The 15,109-nt window shown below is 44.3% G+C and overlaps 1 protein-coding gene across 1 annotated transcript in view; it reads left to right on the top strand.

Moving 5' to 3' along the window:
- The window catches only part of C1H4orf47 (chromosome 1 C4orf47 homolog), a 35,317-nt gene extending 27,398 nt beyond the window's left edge, over positions 1–7,919 (top strand). The window contains exons 7-8 of the mRNA XM_040334261.1: positions 2,654–2,826; positions 7,690–7,919. Coding sequence (XP_040190195.1) covers positions 2,654–2,826; positions 7,690–7,738 — 222 coding nt within the window. The 3' untranslated portion in view covers positions 7,739–7,919. The remainder of the gene's footprint in view (positions 1–2,653; positions 2,827–7,689) is intronic.
- The last annotated feature ends 7,190 nt before the right edge of the window (positions 7,920–15,109 follow it).

The raw sequence follows: 15,109 nt of genomic DNA on the forward strand, positions 1-15,109 counted from the left end.
CGTGACTGGTGATCAGATAGATCTCAGTCTGCTCAGCGCGTAAAGCAGTTCCACTCTGTTCCTCAAGAGGTCATTGGAGTGCTGGGCAGGAGAGACCGGGCGCAGCTGGTTCCGGTTCTTAGCCACGAGAGGCAGAACCAGATTTCAATCAGGCAGCTGAGTGGATCCTGACAATATTATTGGGATCATTATAAAGCCTGGCACGGCTCTGCCACATCAGCTGATAGCGGGTAACAGCCAGCCTGCTATCAGCTGACTCTGGGTCACAGGAGAGCCAAAGAAAGTGCACTTCTGTGACCCACAAGAGAAGAAGGGCCAAAAAAAGCTTTGGCCACACTTCTCTTTAAAGTGTTCTTCCATGCCACACCTTGTCTAACCTGGTCTAGTATATACAGTATGTCATTGTGACAGAAGTGTGGGTAGAACAGAACACATGTGGAGAGCAGGCATACACACATGGCTTTTATTGAAAGCAGGGATTACAAAGTTCTGGTAGGCAAAGGGCTAAGTCCGTAACACAGGGCTGGGCACACAGCAGGGTTAGCAACGTTTTGGTAGGCAAAATCCTAAGTCCGTAACACAGGGCTGGGCACACAGCAGGGATAGCAGAGTTCTGGTAGGCAAAGGGCTAAATCCGTACACAGGCTGGGCACACAGCAGGGATAGCACAGTTCTGGTAGGCAAAGGGCCAAGTCCATAACACAGGTCTTAGAACACAGCAGGGATAGCAGGGTTCTGGTAGGCAAAAGGGCCAAGTCCATAACACAGGTCTGAGAACACAGCAGGGATAGCAGAGTTCTGGTAGGCAAAGGGCCAAGTCCATAACACAGGTCTGAGAACACAGCAGGGATAGCAGAGTTCTGGTAGGCAAAGGGCTAAATCCGTACACAGGCTTGGCACACAGCAGGGATAGCACAGTTCTGGTAGGCAAAGGGCCAAGTCCATAACACAGGTCTGGGCACACAGCAGGGATAGCAGAGTTCTGGTAGGCAAAGGCCTAAGTCTGTAACACAGGTCTGGGCACACAGCAGGAATAGGAGGATTCTGGCAGAATCAGGGCTAAGTCCGTAACACAGGTCTGGGCACACAGCAGGGATAGCAGAGTTCTGGTAGACAAAGGGCTAAGTCCGTAACACAGGTCTGGGCACACAGCAGGGATAGCAGAGTTCTGGTAGGCAAAGGCCTAAGTCTGTAACACAGGTCTGGGCACACAGCAGAAATAGGAGGATTCTGGCAGAATCAGGGCTAAGTCCGTAACACAGGTCTGGGCACACAGCAGGGATAGCAGAGTTCTGGTAGGCAAAGGGCTAAGTCCATAACACAGGTCTGGGCACACAGCAGGGATAGCAGAGTTCTGGTAGGCAAAGGCCTAAGTCTGTAACACAGGTCTGGGCACACAGCAGAAATAGGAGGATTCTGGCAGAATCAGGGCTAAGTCCGTAACACAGGTCTGGGCACACAGCAGGGATAGCAGAGTTCTGGTAGGCAAAGGGCTAAGTCCGTAACACAGGTCTGGGCACACAGCAGGGATAGCAGAGTTCTGGTAGGCAAAGGGCTAAGTCCGTAACACAGGTCTGGGCACACAGCAGGGATAGCAGAGTTCTGTAAGGCAAAGGGCTAAGTCCGTAACACAGGTCTGGGCACACAGCAGGGATAGCAGAGTTCTGGTAGGCAAAGGACTAAGTCCATAACACAGGTCTGGGCACACAGCAGGGATAGCAGAGTTCTGGTAGGCAAAGGGCTAAGTCCGTAACACAGGTCTGGGCACACAGCAGGGATAGCAGAGTTCTGGTAGGCAAAGGACTAAGTCCGTAACACAGGTATGGGCACCAAGCAGGGATAGCAGAGTTCTGGTAGGCAAAGGACTAAGTCCGTAACACAGGTATGGGCACCAAGCAGGGATAGCAGAGTTCTGGTAGGCAAAGGGCTAAGTCCGTAACACAGGTCTGGGCACACAGCAGGGATAGCAGAGTTCTGGCAGGATCAGGGCTAAGTCCGTAACACAGGTCTGGGCACACAGCAGGGATAGCAGAGTTCTGGCAGGATCAGGGCTAAGTCCGTAACACAGGGCTCTCAGGATTAAATCCTTAGCGAGGGGCACAGTAAGGTTTAAGAGAAGCTAACAGTGGCCTCAGCTGAGAAAGTCCAGGCATTGTGGCAGGAATGGCAGAGAATAAAGTCCCAGTGTCCAGAAAGCCACACAAACAATGCAGAACTACAAGTCCCAGCAGTGGAGAAAACAAAGCAACAGCCAATACGGAACTAACTGTTTCCACAGTTCTATGCGTCTTCTAGCCTCCTAGTGAGACCTGCAACCATCAGCTCCTCCATCTATCACTGAAGAAACTCTCAATAGACTGGCCCCTTTATTTCTATCTCTGGTACTTTGAATTCTGCCACACACCTTCCGGTGGCTCAATCCTCAAGCAGGATATAATAATTTTATATGCTTCTTACTGAGGGCAGCCTCATGCCCTACCCCCTGGGGGGACACAGGAACTCACAAACCAAATTATGCAGATAAGTTGACTTCATTACAAGCTGCATCTAGATTAGAGATTGTCTGTTTCATAACACAAAAGAAAAATCCAATATTATTGACTACCGTTACAGTCATGTTAATTATTTTTTTTTTTTTTTATGTCATTGGCAGCCAGGTGGCATGAAAGCAGGAACATTTGATCCTTATCCAAGTCATTCCAATGATGCTTATGGGAAAAGACTTACTAAAAGTGCAACCATTGTTAAAGGGGGAAAGTCATTCCAGCCTCCAGCAGGACCCAAATCTTTTCCTGTTAAAAGTATAATATCATCACATGTTGTCAGGTAAGTACTACAAGAATGAAATGCTACTTTACTGTTTTAATGTATTCTGAGTCTTGCAATTTATTTGAGAAAAAAACAACTATCCTCATAACATGGCAATGAATGTGGTAATTCTGCATCCTCTCTTGCTGAACTACTTGGCAGCTTATTAATTAATTAAAGCTTTTGTGACAGGGAGACAGCTTTATACACAAATTTGCTTTGCGTAAGCTAAGGGAATTGTAATTTGGCTACAAGGTACCCTTGCCAGACAGAACAGCCAGGTACTGATCCTTTCTCCAGAATATACCATATATACTCGAGTATAAGCCGAGTTTTTCAGCACAGTTTTTGGTGCTGAAAATGCCCCCTCGGCTTATACTCGAGTCAGCTTTTTGCGCATGATCGTCCGGACTTTGGGGACCCAGTACCGGCCGGGGACTTATAGCCCCACTCTTCCTCTACAAGTGTGCAAGTTTGTTGTCTGGGGGACCTACGGCTGGGGAGCACCGATTTTTCAAACTCGGGTACCCCTTCCAAAGACTCCCATGTTAAACTGCAATTTCTCCGGTAACTTTGGGGACCCGCTGCCGGCCGGCCGTAGGTCCCCTGGAAACTTGGCACACATGTAGCCCCTGTTCTCCTCTACAAGTGTGCAAAGTTTGCTGTCTGGGGGACCTATGGCCGGGGAGCACCTTTTTTTCAAAACCGGGTACCCCTTCTATATACTCCCATGTTAAACGTAAGTCATGCACACAGTGAGGCACGCACATGGACACAGTGAGGCATGCACATGGACACCCTAGGCTTATACTCGAGTCAATACGTTTTCCTATTTTTTTGTGGTAAAATTAGGTGCCTAGGCTTATATTCGAGTCGGCTTATACTCGAGTATATACAGTAATTCATTTAGCGCATTTGATACCATTGTCATATTATTGGATTTTTCTGATGGCATGTCTTGTATCTATATACTGCTAGATATTTTTGTGGAAGCTTCGTTGCCATTTTGGATAATAATAAACATTTATTTGATGCACTTTTGGACATGTCTATTGCTATCTATTGATCCCTGTGGATTTATATGAATCTTCTGTATTCTAGGATTCTCATTTTGTTTGATAAAAATATTGACCATAAAAAAGAAGTCCATCTTTTGTTGATTTTGTATGGCTTTCTTCCAAGTGATTGGTGCCACCGAGAACAGAGAAATGGATACAAATCTATGCAGTATATAGAAATAAAAAAATAAATGAAATATAAACCCTTTAACCCTTTTCCTCCTCTAGCAAAAAAAAAGTTTTGGCTAGATTTTTACTTTAAAGTAGTTGTAAAGTCTTTTTTTTCCTCCTTAAAATAACAAACATGTTATACTTGCCTGCTCTATGCAATGGTATTGCATGGAGCTGCCCTGAGCCTCCTCTTTTAACGCCCCCTACTGGTGCTCTACGCTCCTCCTCTTCTCTGTGCCCCCAATGGCAAGCCACGTGCTCGTTACTGAGCCAGTTCTGTGTGTCTATTGACACATAGAGCACAGCTCTACCATGCCCCCCTGCTTCCTCCTCGCTGTATGTGATTGACAGCAGCAGGAGCCAATGGCTCCTGCCACAGCTGACTCTCTGTGCAATGGAGACAGAGAGCCGCTGCTCTCCTGCACATCGCTGGGAGGGCTGCACACTGAAAGTTTTTTACCTTAACCACTTAAGACCCGTACCATATTGCTGGTCAATGACCGGGCCACTTTTTGCGATTCGGCACTGTGTCGCTTTAACTGACAATTGCACGGTCGTGCGACGTGGCTCCCAAACAAAATTGGCGTCCTTTTTTTCCCACAAATAGAGCTTTCTTTTGGTGGTATTTGATCACCTCTGCGGTTTTTCGTTTTTGCGCTATAAACAAAAATAGAGCGCCAATTTAGAAAAAAATGAATATTTTTTACTTTTTGCTATAATAAATATCCCCCAAAATATATAAAAAAAACGTTTTTTTTTCCTCAGTTTAGGCCGATACGTATTCTTCTACATATTTTTGGTAAAAAAAAAATCGCAATAATTTGTTCAATCGTTTATTGATTGTTTTGCGCAAAAGTTATAGCGTTTACAAAATAGGGGATAGTTTTATGGCATTTTTATTAAGATTTTTTTTTTTAACTAGTAATGGCGGCGATCAGCAATTTTTATCGGTACTGCGACATTATGGCGGACACTTCTGACACATTTTTGGGACCATTGGCATTTTTATAGCGATCAGTGCTATAAAAATGCATTGATTACTATAAAAATGCCACTGGCAGGGAAGGGGTTAACACTAGGGGGCGAGGAAGGGGTTAATTATGTTCCCTGGGTGTGTTCTAACTGAAGGGGGGGGTGGGACTGACATGGGGAAGTAATTTCCCCCCCCTGACAGTTCTCGCTCTGTAACGAGCGATTGCGGGTGCCTGGCGGTGATCGTGCCCGCGCTTCGGCATCAGGGGCGCGCCCCTATTGGCTGAACGGCGAGATGGTGTAGATCTACGTGATCTCGCCCAGCAGAGCCGACCTGCAGCCATATAACTGCGGCGGCAGGTCGGCAAGCAGTTAACCACTTCCCGACCGCCGCATGTATATGTACGTCCACAGAATGGCACGTACAGGCAAATGGGCGTACAGGTACGTCCTTGCCTTTCCACGGGTCGGGGGTCCGATCGGGACCCCCCCCCCGCTACATGCGGCGGTCGGATTCCCGCGGGGAGCGATCCGGGACGACAGCGCGGCTATTCGTTTATAGATGCTCCGTCGCGATCGCTCCCCGGAGCTAAAGAACGGGGAGAGCCGTTTGTAAACACGGCTTCCCCGTGCTTCACTGTGGCGGCTGCATCGATCGAGTCATCCCTTTTATAGGGAGACTCGATCGATGACGTCAGTCCTACAGCCACACCCCCCTACAGTTGTAAACACACACTAGGTGAACACTAACTCCTACAGCGCCACCTGTGGTTAACTCCCAAACTGCAACTGTCATTTTCACAATAAACAATGCAATTTAAATGCATTTTTTGCTGTGAAAATGACAATGGTCCCAAAAATGTGTCAAAATTGTCCGAAGTGTCCGCCATAATGTCGCAGTCACTAAAAAAATCGCTGATCGCCGCCATTAGTAGTAAAAAAAAAAAAAATTAATAAAAATGCAGTAAAACTATCCCCTATTTTGTCAACGCTATAAATTTTGCGCAAACCAATCGATAAACGCTTATTGCGATTTTTTTTTACCAAAAATAGGTAGAAGAATACGTATCGCCCTAAACTGAGGAAAACAATTCATTTTATATATGTTTTTGGGGGATATTTATTATAGCAAAAAGTAAAAAATATTGAATTTTTTTCAAAATTGTCGCTCTATTTTTGTTTATAGCGCAAAAAATAAAAACCGCCAGAGGTGATCAAATACCACCAAAAGAAAGCTCTATTTGTGGGGAAAAAAGGACGCCAATTTTGTTTGGGAGCCACGTCGCACGACCGCGCAATTGTCTGTTAAAGCGACGCAGTGCCGAATCGCAAAACCTGGCCTGGGCATTTAGCTGCCTAAAGGTCCGGGGCTTAAGTGGTTAATGCATAGAATGCAATAACCTTCAGCCTTTAGAACCACTTTAATAGGAACTTTTGATGAGAACAGTATAATATGCAAGTTGCTACTGCAAATTGCCTTCTGAAAATAGAAGTTGCCTGGTTGTGTCTGGTTTCAATACTTCCTGAATTGATCTGGACATCTGACATGCTAACAAAGTGGGAAATCTTGATCTGTAAACTATCTGCACAATTATTCTAGGTCAGTAGCCCAGAAAGAACTTAAGCCAAAGGGTAAGAATGACACAAGTAAAGCATGTTTTGGGCTCCTCTCTAATTTTGTTTTTCTTTGTTTTTGGGGCCTAACTTCGCTGGCTCCTGGATAACTTCTGGACCAGCTGTCATTTGGCTGGTTCACACCACAAAAATGCACTCCAGATCCAGGTGCGTTTTTGCATGCATGTTTTTAACGCGTTCCGGTGCATTTTTTTTATGCGTTTTTGGATGCATTCCAGGTGCTTTTTTTCTTTGTTCCTGTTTTTTTTTCACTATACTGGGTCTGGTGCATTTTTGATGAGTTTCAGTGCAATTTTGATGTGTTTTACTGCGTTCAAGTTCAGGAAAAATGCAGCATATTCTTTTTTTCTGGAACTGACTGCACGGGTGTGAACTATGCCATTGGAAACCATATAACCTACTTCCATGCGTTTTTAATTAAAAAAAAACACGCTGGATTGCATGTGGTGTGAATTGGCCCTTACAACGTTGATTCCCATACTTGCCACTGACACTCTCTTATTGGTAAGGGAATGGCAGCTAGACTCTATTCTGCTTATCGAAGTCTCTTCATAGTCTAAATATATTCACCAGGGGAGGGCTGGGCCGGGGGGCAGGGTGGCAATTGCCTCCCCGGCCGCTCTAACTTATGTTCATAATGGTCGGCAGACTCTGCCCTTTACCATCTTTTTTTATTCTGCACTAGAAAGTTGGGCCGGGGGCATGGCCACAGCGGCTTGCCATTAGCTGTTGCATTCTGGGAGTTGTAGTCCATGCTCAAGCTCCCAGTGGGTAGAAAACAGAGCAACGCAGGGGAAACTACAACTCCCTGGGACCGGATGGTGAGCTCATTCGACGGTTCAATGGGCCACTTGACTGGACTTTCCCCCCAGGCCTAAGGCTGCCAGCCCTCCCCTCACAGTAAAAAAAAATTGATTCGATTAAATCTCAATGAATCCAGTGGAGAGTTTGTGTGTATTTATTCTGATGTATCCATTTTATCCAGCTTAACCAGTATTTTATAATACATGTGTAACTAATTGGTTAATTGTATAATTCTTTTTAGGTCAGTGAATCCAGTGAATTACAAGACTATGAACCTGACATTATACTGAAAGCTGACAGGCTGGAATGGTGGAATTTAACGCCAAAATTCACTTGCTAACACCAAGACGATCATAATAGTCCTCTGTACAGTTTTTATTTTTCTAAATAAACCTTGCTGGTGCTGGTGGTATGAAATGTACAAACCTTTTCCATTAATTCAAATATAAATAAACATTAATTTATTTATTTTTTGATTGTACTAGTAGCTCTTTTGAGACAACAGACAGTCTGAATCACCAAACTCTTGGAAAATAAAAGCAAATTTATAGGAAGTTCTGACTGCGTTGGGCTACAAAAGGACAGGTAATATTTCAGATAAGGTTACCGTATTTGCCGGCGTATAAGGCGACTGGGCGTATAAGACGACCCCTTAATTTTCCAGCTAAAATGTTGGTTTTGGGATATACTCGCCGTATAAGATGACCCCTTTCCCCCCTCACTGTGCCATTGCCTCACCTCACTGTGCCATTGCCTCACCTCACTGTGCCATTGCTTCGCCTCACTGTGCCATTTCCTCACCTTGCCTCACTGTGCAATTGCCTCACCTCACTGTGCCATTGCCTCACCTCACTGTGCTATTGCCTCACCTCAGTTCGCCGATCTTCATTCCTTTATGTCTGGCAGAAGTGAGTCAGACTGCGGGCGTCCATTTTTTAAAAGCAGCGCCCCCTGCTCGTGGTGTTCCGTGATAGGCGGAACACTCAGTTTCCCAGAAGAGCCTGTGTTCAGTGTTCCGCGGTATAGAATATATGCAAATAGCTTTTTCCAAAAAGGAGAAGTTACTTCTGGGCAGATTCTATTTATGGATGTCAAGCCTTTTACTAAATTCTCTATTCAAAGGGACCTTAAAGTGACCCTGTCACTGTGGTTCCTCCTGTCGGCTCATATATCCTGTAGTGACATACAGTGGAGAGACTGCCAGGGAGAAAGCTCGATTCATCTGACGGTTGTGTAGCGCCTGTGTACTTTTCAGTACAGGTGCTATGTTAGATTTAGCTGGGGGATGAGAGAGTTACCTTGCTTTCATCCGTGTGATCTGTTAAATTGGGTTTCTGTCAGCCCTGGGCTGTCCTGTGGTGTCAGAGTTGTTCCAAAGATATCTTCCCATCTTTGGAGGGCAGGTGGCTCCAGGCAGAGCGCCTTTCTCCAGCAGCCAATTAGAGGAGTGTTTCCCTCGCGGGGCATGCTGGGGAGGGTGTTTCTGTGACAGACGCCATCTTGTGGGGTTCTTCGCCCGTTCCTGGTTCCAGGTGCGGCACCCACCTTTAGGGTGTGCGCACATCACGGGCCCCGGCGATATGGCCTACCAGGCCGGGGCGCACGTGCTATGCAGAGTTCCTGACTCTGGGTCCTCATGGCCCGGAGCAACTGATGCTGCAAAGGGGCCCCAGTGACTTACTGTTACTGGGTCCCCCATCTCTTATTAAGAAAATGACAAGCGAGTTGTGCTGTTCGGTGGAGAGTCGGTCTGAGGTGAACCCGGAGGCAGGTGATCCAATAGGGCTCAGACGAACCATCGGGGATTTGGGTGACCGGACACTGACAGGTTGTATGCTGCAAACTGTCAGTCGGTGACCCAAAGCTAACAAGTCTACCTGAGGAAGATTCAGGCGAAATTGTGTTTACTGGGAGGATCCGCTCTATCATCCATGTTCCTGAGTACTAGGCCTGTGGCAGAGGTCTCATTACTAATCCTAAATCTATTAGAACCCAGTCCGGGGAAGAGACTTGTTCCTTCCCAGAAGTTCTAGGTGACACTCTGGCTGCCAGGCCAGTGAGAGGGACCTGTCCAGGGGCACTACACCCACTCCGGCTGGAGTGGCGAGGAAGCAATAGCTATTATCCTGAAGCAGGACTGCTTCGCTCATTTAGAGGCCTGAATCTGCAAGTTTCTCTCCTTTCACCAACCTATTCTATCTACCTCGAGTTGACTGTTGGTCCATTAATAAAAGCACAGAAAACGTCACCCTGCTGTCTGGACATTCCGTCATTCGCTCTCATCACCATCCTCTACTTCATCATCACCCCTAGACACATCACAGAGGTAACATAATCATGCCGTCCCAAATCTAACCAGCGGCTCCACCGGGGGTAGCGCTACAGTTGAATACTGACATGTGTTGAGGACCTGAAAAGCTGCTGCTTTTTTTTTTTACATAGGCTACAGGAAACCAGATGACATTACATTAAAGTGTTTCTAAACTTACAACAGTAAAATCAGTCTGTATATGCAGTAAAGCATGCTTGTTATACTCACTGTGGAACCTGCGCATTGTGTAAAATTTCCTTCCACTGTCCACAATCAATCTGCTGATAGAACAGAGTTTCGTGGGGCACATGCTCAGTTTGGTGTGTATTGCTAGAGAGTTTTTTCTTGGGAGGGTACATTGTACCAAAACGACCAAGTCATCCCGGTGATGGTGGAGGCCATTGGAGGACAGTGAACTCATTGTCATGTTCAAGAAACCAGTTTAAGATGATATGATGTCCTCCCAGAACAACAGTGCTCCTGCCCGGCTGTCGTATTACAATAGGCTGGATGGGATGGTGTTAACCTCCCTGGCGGTAAACCCGAGCGTGACTCGGGGTTGGTTTTCAATGCTAAGATCGGTATCGGAGTCACGCTCGGGGTGGACGTGCAGCGGCGCGGCTTACCTTTCGCTGGATCCACAGGCAAGTTACTCACCTTGTCCCTGGATCCAGCGATGCCACCCCGCTGTGTGAGCGAGCGGGACCTCCTCGCTCGATTCACAGTCTCCCCGTGTCCCGCCGATCTCCGTTCCCTGCGACGTTACGACGCACGGGAGCGGAGAACGGCGCCAAATTCAAAAAAGTAAACAAACACTTTACATACAGTATACTGTAATCTTATAGATTACAGTACTGTATGTAAAAAATACACACCCCCCTTGTCCCTAGTGGTCTGCCCAGTGCCCTACATGTACTTTTATAAAAATAAAAAATTTAATTTCTGCCTAAAAACTGTAGATTGTCCAAAAGTGTCCCTTTATGTCAAAAATGGTTTTAGATCAGCTAGAAAACAGCGATAATAAATTATAATCACTTGCAGAAATGTGCGATAGCTATTTGTGGGGAAATTTAAAAAAAAATAAAAATAATGACAGCGACAATTCTGCAACTGAGCACATTTCAGTGATTTTGAGTTGATTACATTATTGAATAATTTTTATTATAATTATTATTATTTGTTATAATTATTTATAATATTATAATTTATAATTTTGTTTTAAAAAAAAAAATCATACCCGGGATGCCTACAAGACTCTTGCTTGGTCAGATTTAAGTGAGTTATTTCTAAAAATTGCAGGCCTACAGTATAAAACGCCAAATTTCCTTGCAAAATAATTGTACCGCTTTTGGTACGTAATTCCAGACAGAATCATACCACCAGGGAGGTTAATGACATTAAAGTATATCTGTTAACTTACCTTAAAAATATATATTTTGTATATCGTTACCGATTACTTGTTTTATAGCTTGTAGGTTTGTTCTTTCTTACTTGTCTCCCGAGGAAGTGGGTTATAATTCCTGTGAAACGCATTGGGCCACTGCTTTTGAAACAAACTACCTACAATAAACTGTACTCTCATGGATTGCATATATTGAGTACATCAGTGATATTTGTTACATATTATTTACAAACCTTTAGTTTTACATATTTGGAAGATACAGCTTTTTGCAGGTGTTTGTACAACCCTTTTTTTGTAGTTGTTTTTAACAAATATTATTGAATGTTTTTATCATAAACTTTGTAGGGGATTACCCCATTTTTTATACAGTTAGGTCCATAAATATTTGGACATCGACACAATTCTAATCTTTTTGGCTCTATAGACCCCCTTAACTGCAGACTTTCAGCTTTAGGTGTACGTTTAATAAACCGTGATAAGCCGAGATCATGATGATCACGGCTTATCTCAGAGCATTGCCGGTTTAATAAACTGTGATAAGGAGCAGAGAACATATTCTTCACTTCTCATCACAGCACATGACCGTTTTGTCACAAACGGCCAGTTTAATAAATCGAGATCTGAAGATTTCACAGCCCTTCCACGGAAATATCTCCCTTCCAGATTCACCAGCTCAGAGGTGGAGAATCTGGGAGAGAAGCTGGTGTGATAAAAGGAAGAAGGCTTATTTCTTCCTAATATCAGCACCAGTGGGTTAAAAATTAATATTAACAAATATACAGTCCCAACCCCAGTTTTCTTTGTACCATATAGGGATGGAGATGCGTTTGCTGATACCCTTATACTATTATGCGGTTTTTTTCCAGTGCTCTTCACCACAATACCAAGCATAGGTGGAGGCGGGGACACACCCCTAGTCACCTGTCCTCCATCTACCCATCAGTCTTTACATGCCTCCATTGAGGAGACTTCAAAAGTTTAGTTAGGACTGCAGATCGCAGAGAGCCTTGTCGCTGGCTCTGCAGCTTACTCATGTACTTGCAAATGCGTGCAACCAATCCTCTGCTTTTAACATATACAGTTAGACAGATGAATTTGGCTTGCTGTTTGGGTGGTAAGTATGAGCCTGGTTATAAACGTTTACTATTTTACTTATACTACTGTTTGTTTAAAAACGCATCTCATTTAAAGTCCCAAAAACCCAATTTTTTTATTATTAACAAATATATATATATATATATATATATATACACACACACACACGTGTGTGTATATAGATACTGTATATATGTGTGTGTATGTATATATATATATATATATATTTACTGTATATATACGTGTGTATACAGTGGGGCAAAAAAGTATTTGGTCAGCCACCAATTGTGCAAGGTCTCCCACTTAAAAAGATGAGAGAGGCCTGTCATTGTCATCATAGGTATACCTCAACTATGAGAGACAAAATGTGGAAACAAATCCAGACAATCACATTGTCTGATTTGGAAAGAATGTATTTGCAAATTATGGTGGAAAATAAGTATTTGGTCAATATCAAAAGTTCATCTCAATATTTTGTTTTATATCCTTTGTTGGCAATGACAGAGGTCAAAGGTTTTCTGTAAGTCTTCACAAGGTTGTCACACACTGTTGCTGGTATGTTGGCCCATTCCTCCATGCAGATCTCCTCTAGAGCAGTGATGTTTTGGGGCTGTCGCTGCGCAAAACGGACTTTCAACTCCCTCCAAAGGTTTTCTATGGGTTTGAGATCTGGAGACTGGCTAGGCCACTCCAGGACCTTGAAATGCTTCTTACGAAGCCACTCCTTCGTTGCCCGGGTGGTGTGTTTGCGATCATTGTCATGCTGAAAGACCCAGCCACGTTTCATCTTCAATGCCCTTGCTGATGGGAGGAGGTTTGCAATCAAAATCTCACGATACTTGGCCCCATTCATTCTTTCATGTACACGGATCAGTCGTCCTGTTCCCTTTGCACAGAAACAGCCCCAAAGCATGATGTTGCCACCCCCATGCTTCACAGTAAGTATGGTGTTCTTTGGTTGAAACTCGGCATTCTCTCTCCTCCAAACACGACGAGTTGTGTTTCTACCAACCAGTTCTACTTTGGTTTCATCTGACCATATGACATTCTCCCAATCCTCTTCTGGATCATCCAAATGCTCTCTAGCAAACCTCAGATGGGCCCGGGCATGTACTGGCTTAAGCAGAGGGACACGTCTGGCACTGCATGATCTGAGTCCCTGGCGGCGTAGTGTGTTACCGATGGTAGCCTTTGTTATGTTGGTCCCAGCTCTCTGCAGGACATTCACTAGGTCCCCCGTGTGGTTCTGCGATTTTTTTTCTCACTGTTCTTGTGATCATTTTGACCCCACGGGGTGAGATTTTGCGTGGAGCCCCAGATCGAGGGAGATTATGAGTGGTCTTGTATGTCTTCCATTTTCTAATTATTGCTCCCACAGTTGATTTCTTCACACCAAGCTGCTTGCCTATTGCAGATTCAGTCTTACCGGCAGTGCAGGTCTACAATTTTGTTTCTGGTGTCCTTCAACAGCTGTCTTCACCATAGTGGAGTTTGGAGTGTGACTGTTTGAGGTTGTGGACAGGTGTCTTTTATACTGATAACAAGTTCAAACTGGTGCCATTAATACACATAATGAGTGGAGGACAGAGGAACCTCTAAGGCTGGGTTCACACTACTACACTACTTTCATCCTACTTTGCTCTGTGTTCAATGTTTCCCTATGAGAGCGTCTTGTAGCGTCCTACACAAGTCGGTCCGACTTTGAAAATGCTCCCTGTACTACTTTTGGTCCTACATTGATCCTACTTCAGGCCCATTGAATATCATTGAAGTCGGACCAAAGTAGTATCCTGTTCATGAAAGTAGGATGGATGTAGGACCAATGTAGGATAAATGTAGGACCAATGTAGCAGAGCAAAGTAGGATGAAAGTAGTGTAGTAGTGTGAACCCAGCCTAAGGCCAGTTAAGACAGCTCTCATAGGGAAACATTGATTTTCACACGTCATGCTACATGAGGCTCCCAATGTAGGACCGTTTGTCGGACAAGTGGCTGGGTTCACACTACTACACTACTTTCATCCTACTTTGCTCTGCTACATTTATCCTACATTTATCCTACATTGGTCCTACATCCATCCTACTTTCATGAACAGGATATTACTTTGGTCCGACTTCAATGATATTCAATGGGCCTGAAGTAGGATCAATGTAGGACCAAAAGTAGTACAGGGAGCATTTTCAAAGTCGGACCGACTTGTGTAGGACGCTACAAGACGCTCTCATAGGGAAACATTGAACACAGAGCAAAGTAGGATGAAAGTAGTGTAGTAGTGTGAACCCAGCCTGAAAGAAGAAGATACAGACCTGTGAGAGACAGAAATCTTGCTTGGTTGTAGGTGACCAAATACTTATTTTCCACCATAATTTACAAATAAATTCTTTCCAAATCAGACAATGTGATTGTCTGGATTTGCTTCCACATTTTGTCTCTCATAGTTGAGGTATACCTATGATGACAATTACAGGCCTCTCTTAACCTTTTTAAGTGGGAGAACTTGCACAATTGGTGGCTGACTAAATACTTTTTTGTCCCACTGTATATATACACATATATACAGTATCTATATACACACACGTATGTGTATAAATATATATATACACACACACACAAGTATTTATATATATATATGTACACACACATATATGCCCCTGTCAGAATACAATGGGGGTTATTTACAAAAGACAAATCCACTTTGCACTACAAGTGCAAACTACAAATGCAAAGTGCACTTGGAAGTGCAGTCGCTGTAAATCTGAGGGGTAGATCTGAAATGGGGGGAAGCTCTGCTGATTTTATCATCCAATCATGTGCAAGCTAAAATGATTTTTTTTTTTTTTCCTTGCCTGTCCCC

Source organism: Rana temporaria, chromosome 1 (genome assembly GCF_905171775.1).
Source record: "Rana temporaria chromosome 1, aRanTem1.1, whole genome shotgun sequence".
Lineage (NCBI taxonomy): Eukaryota > Metazoa > Chordata > Amphibia > Anura > Ranidae > Rana > Rana temporaria.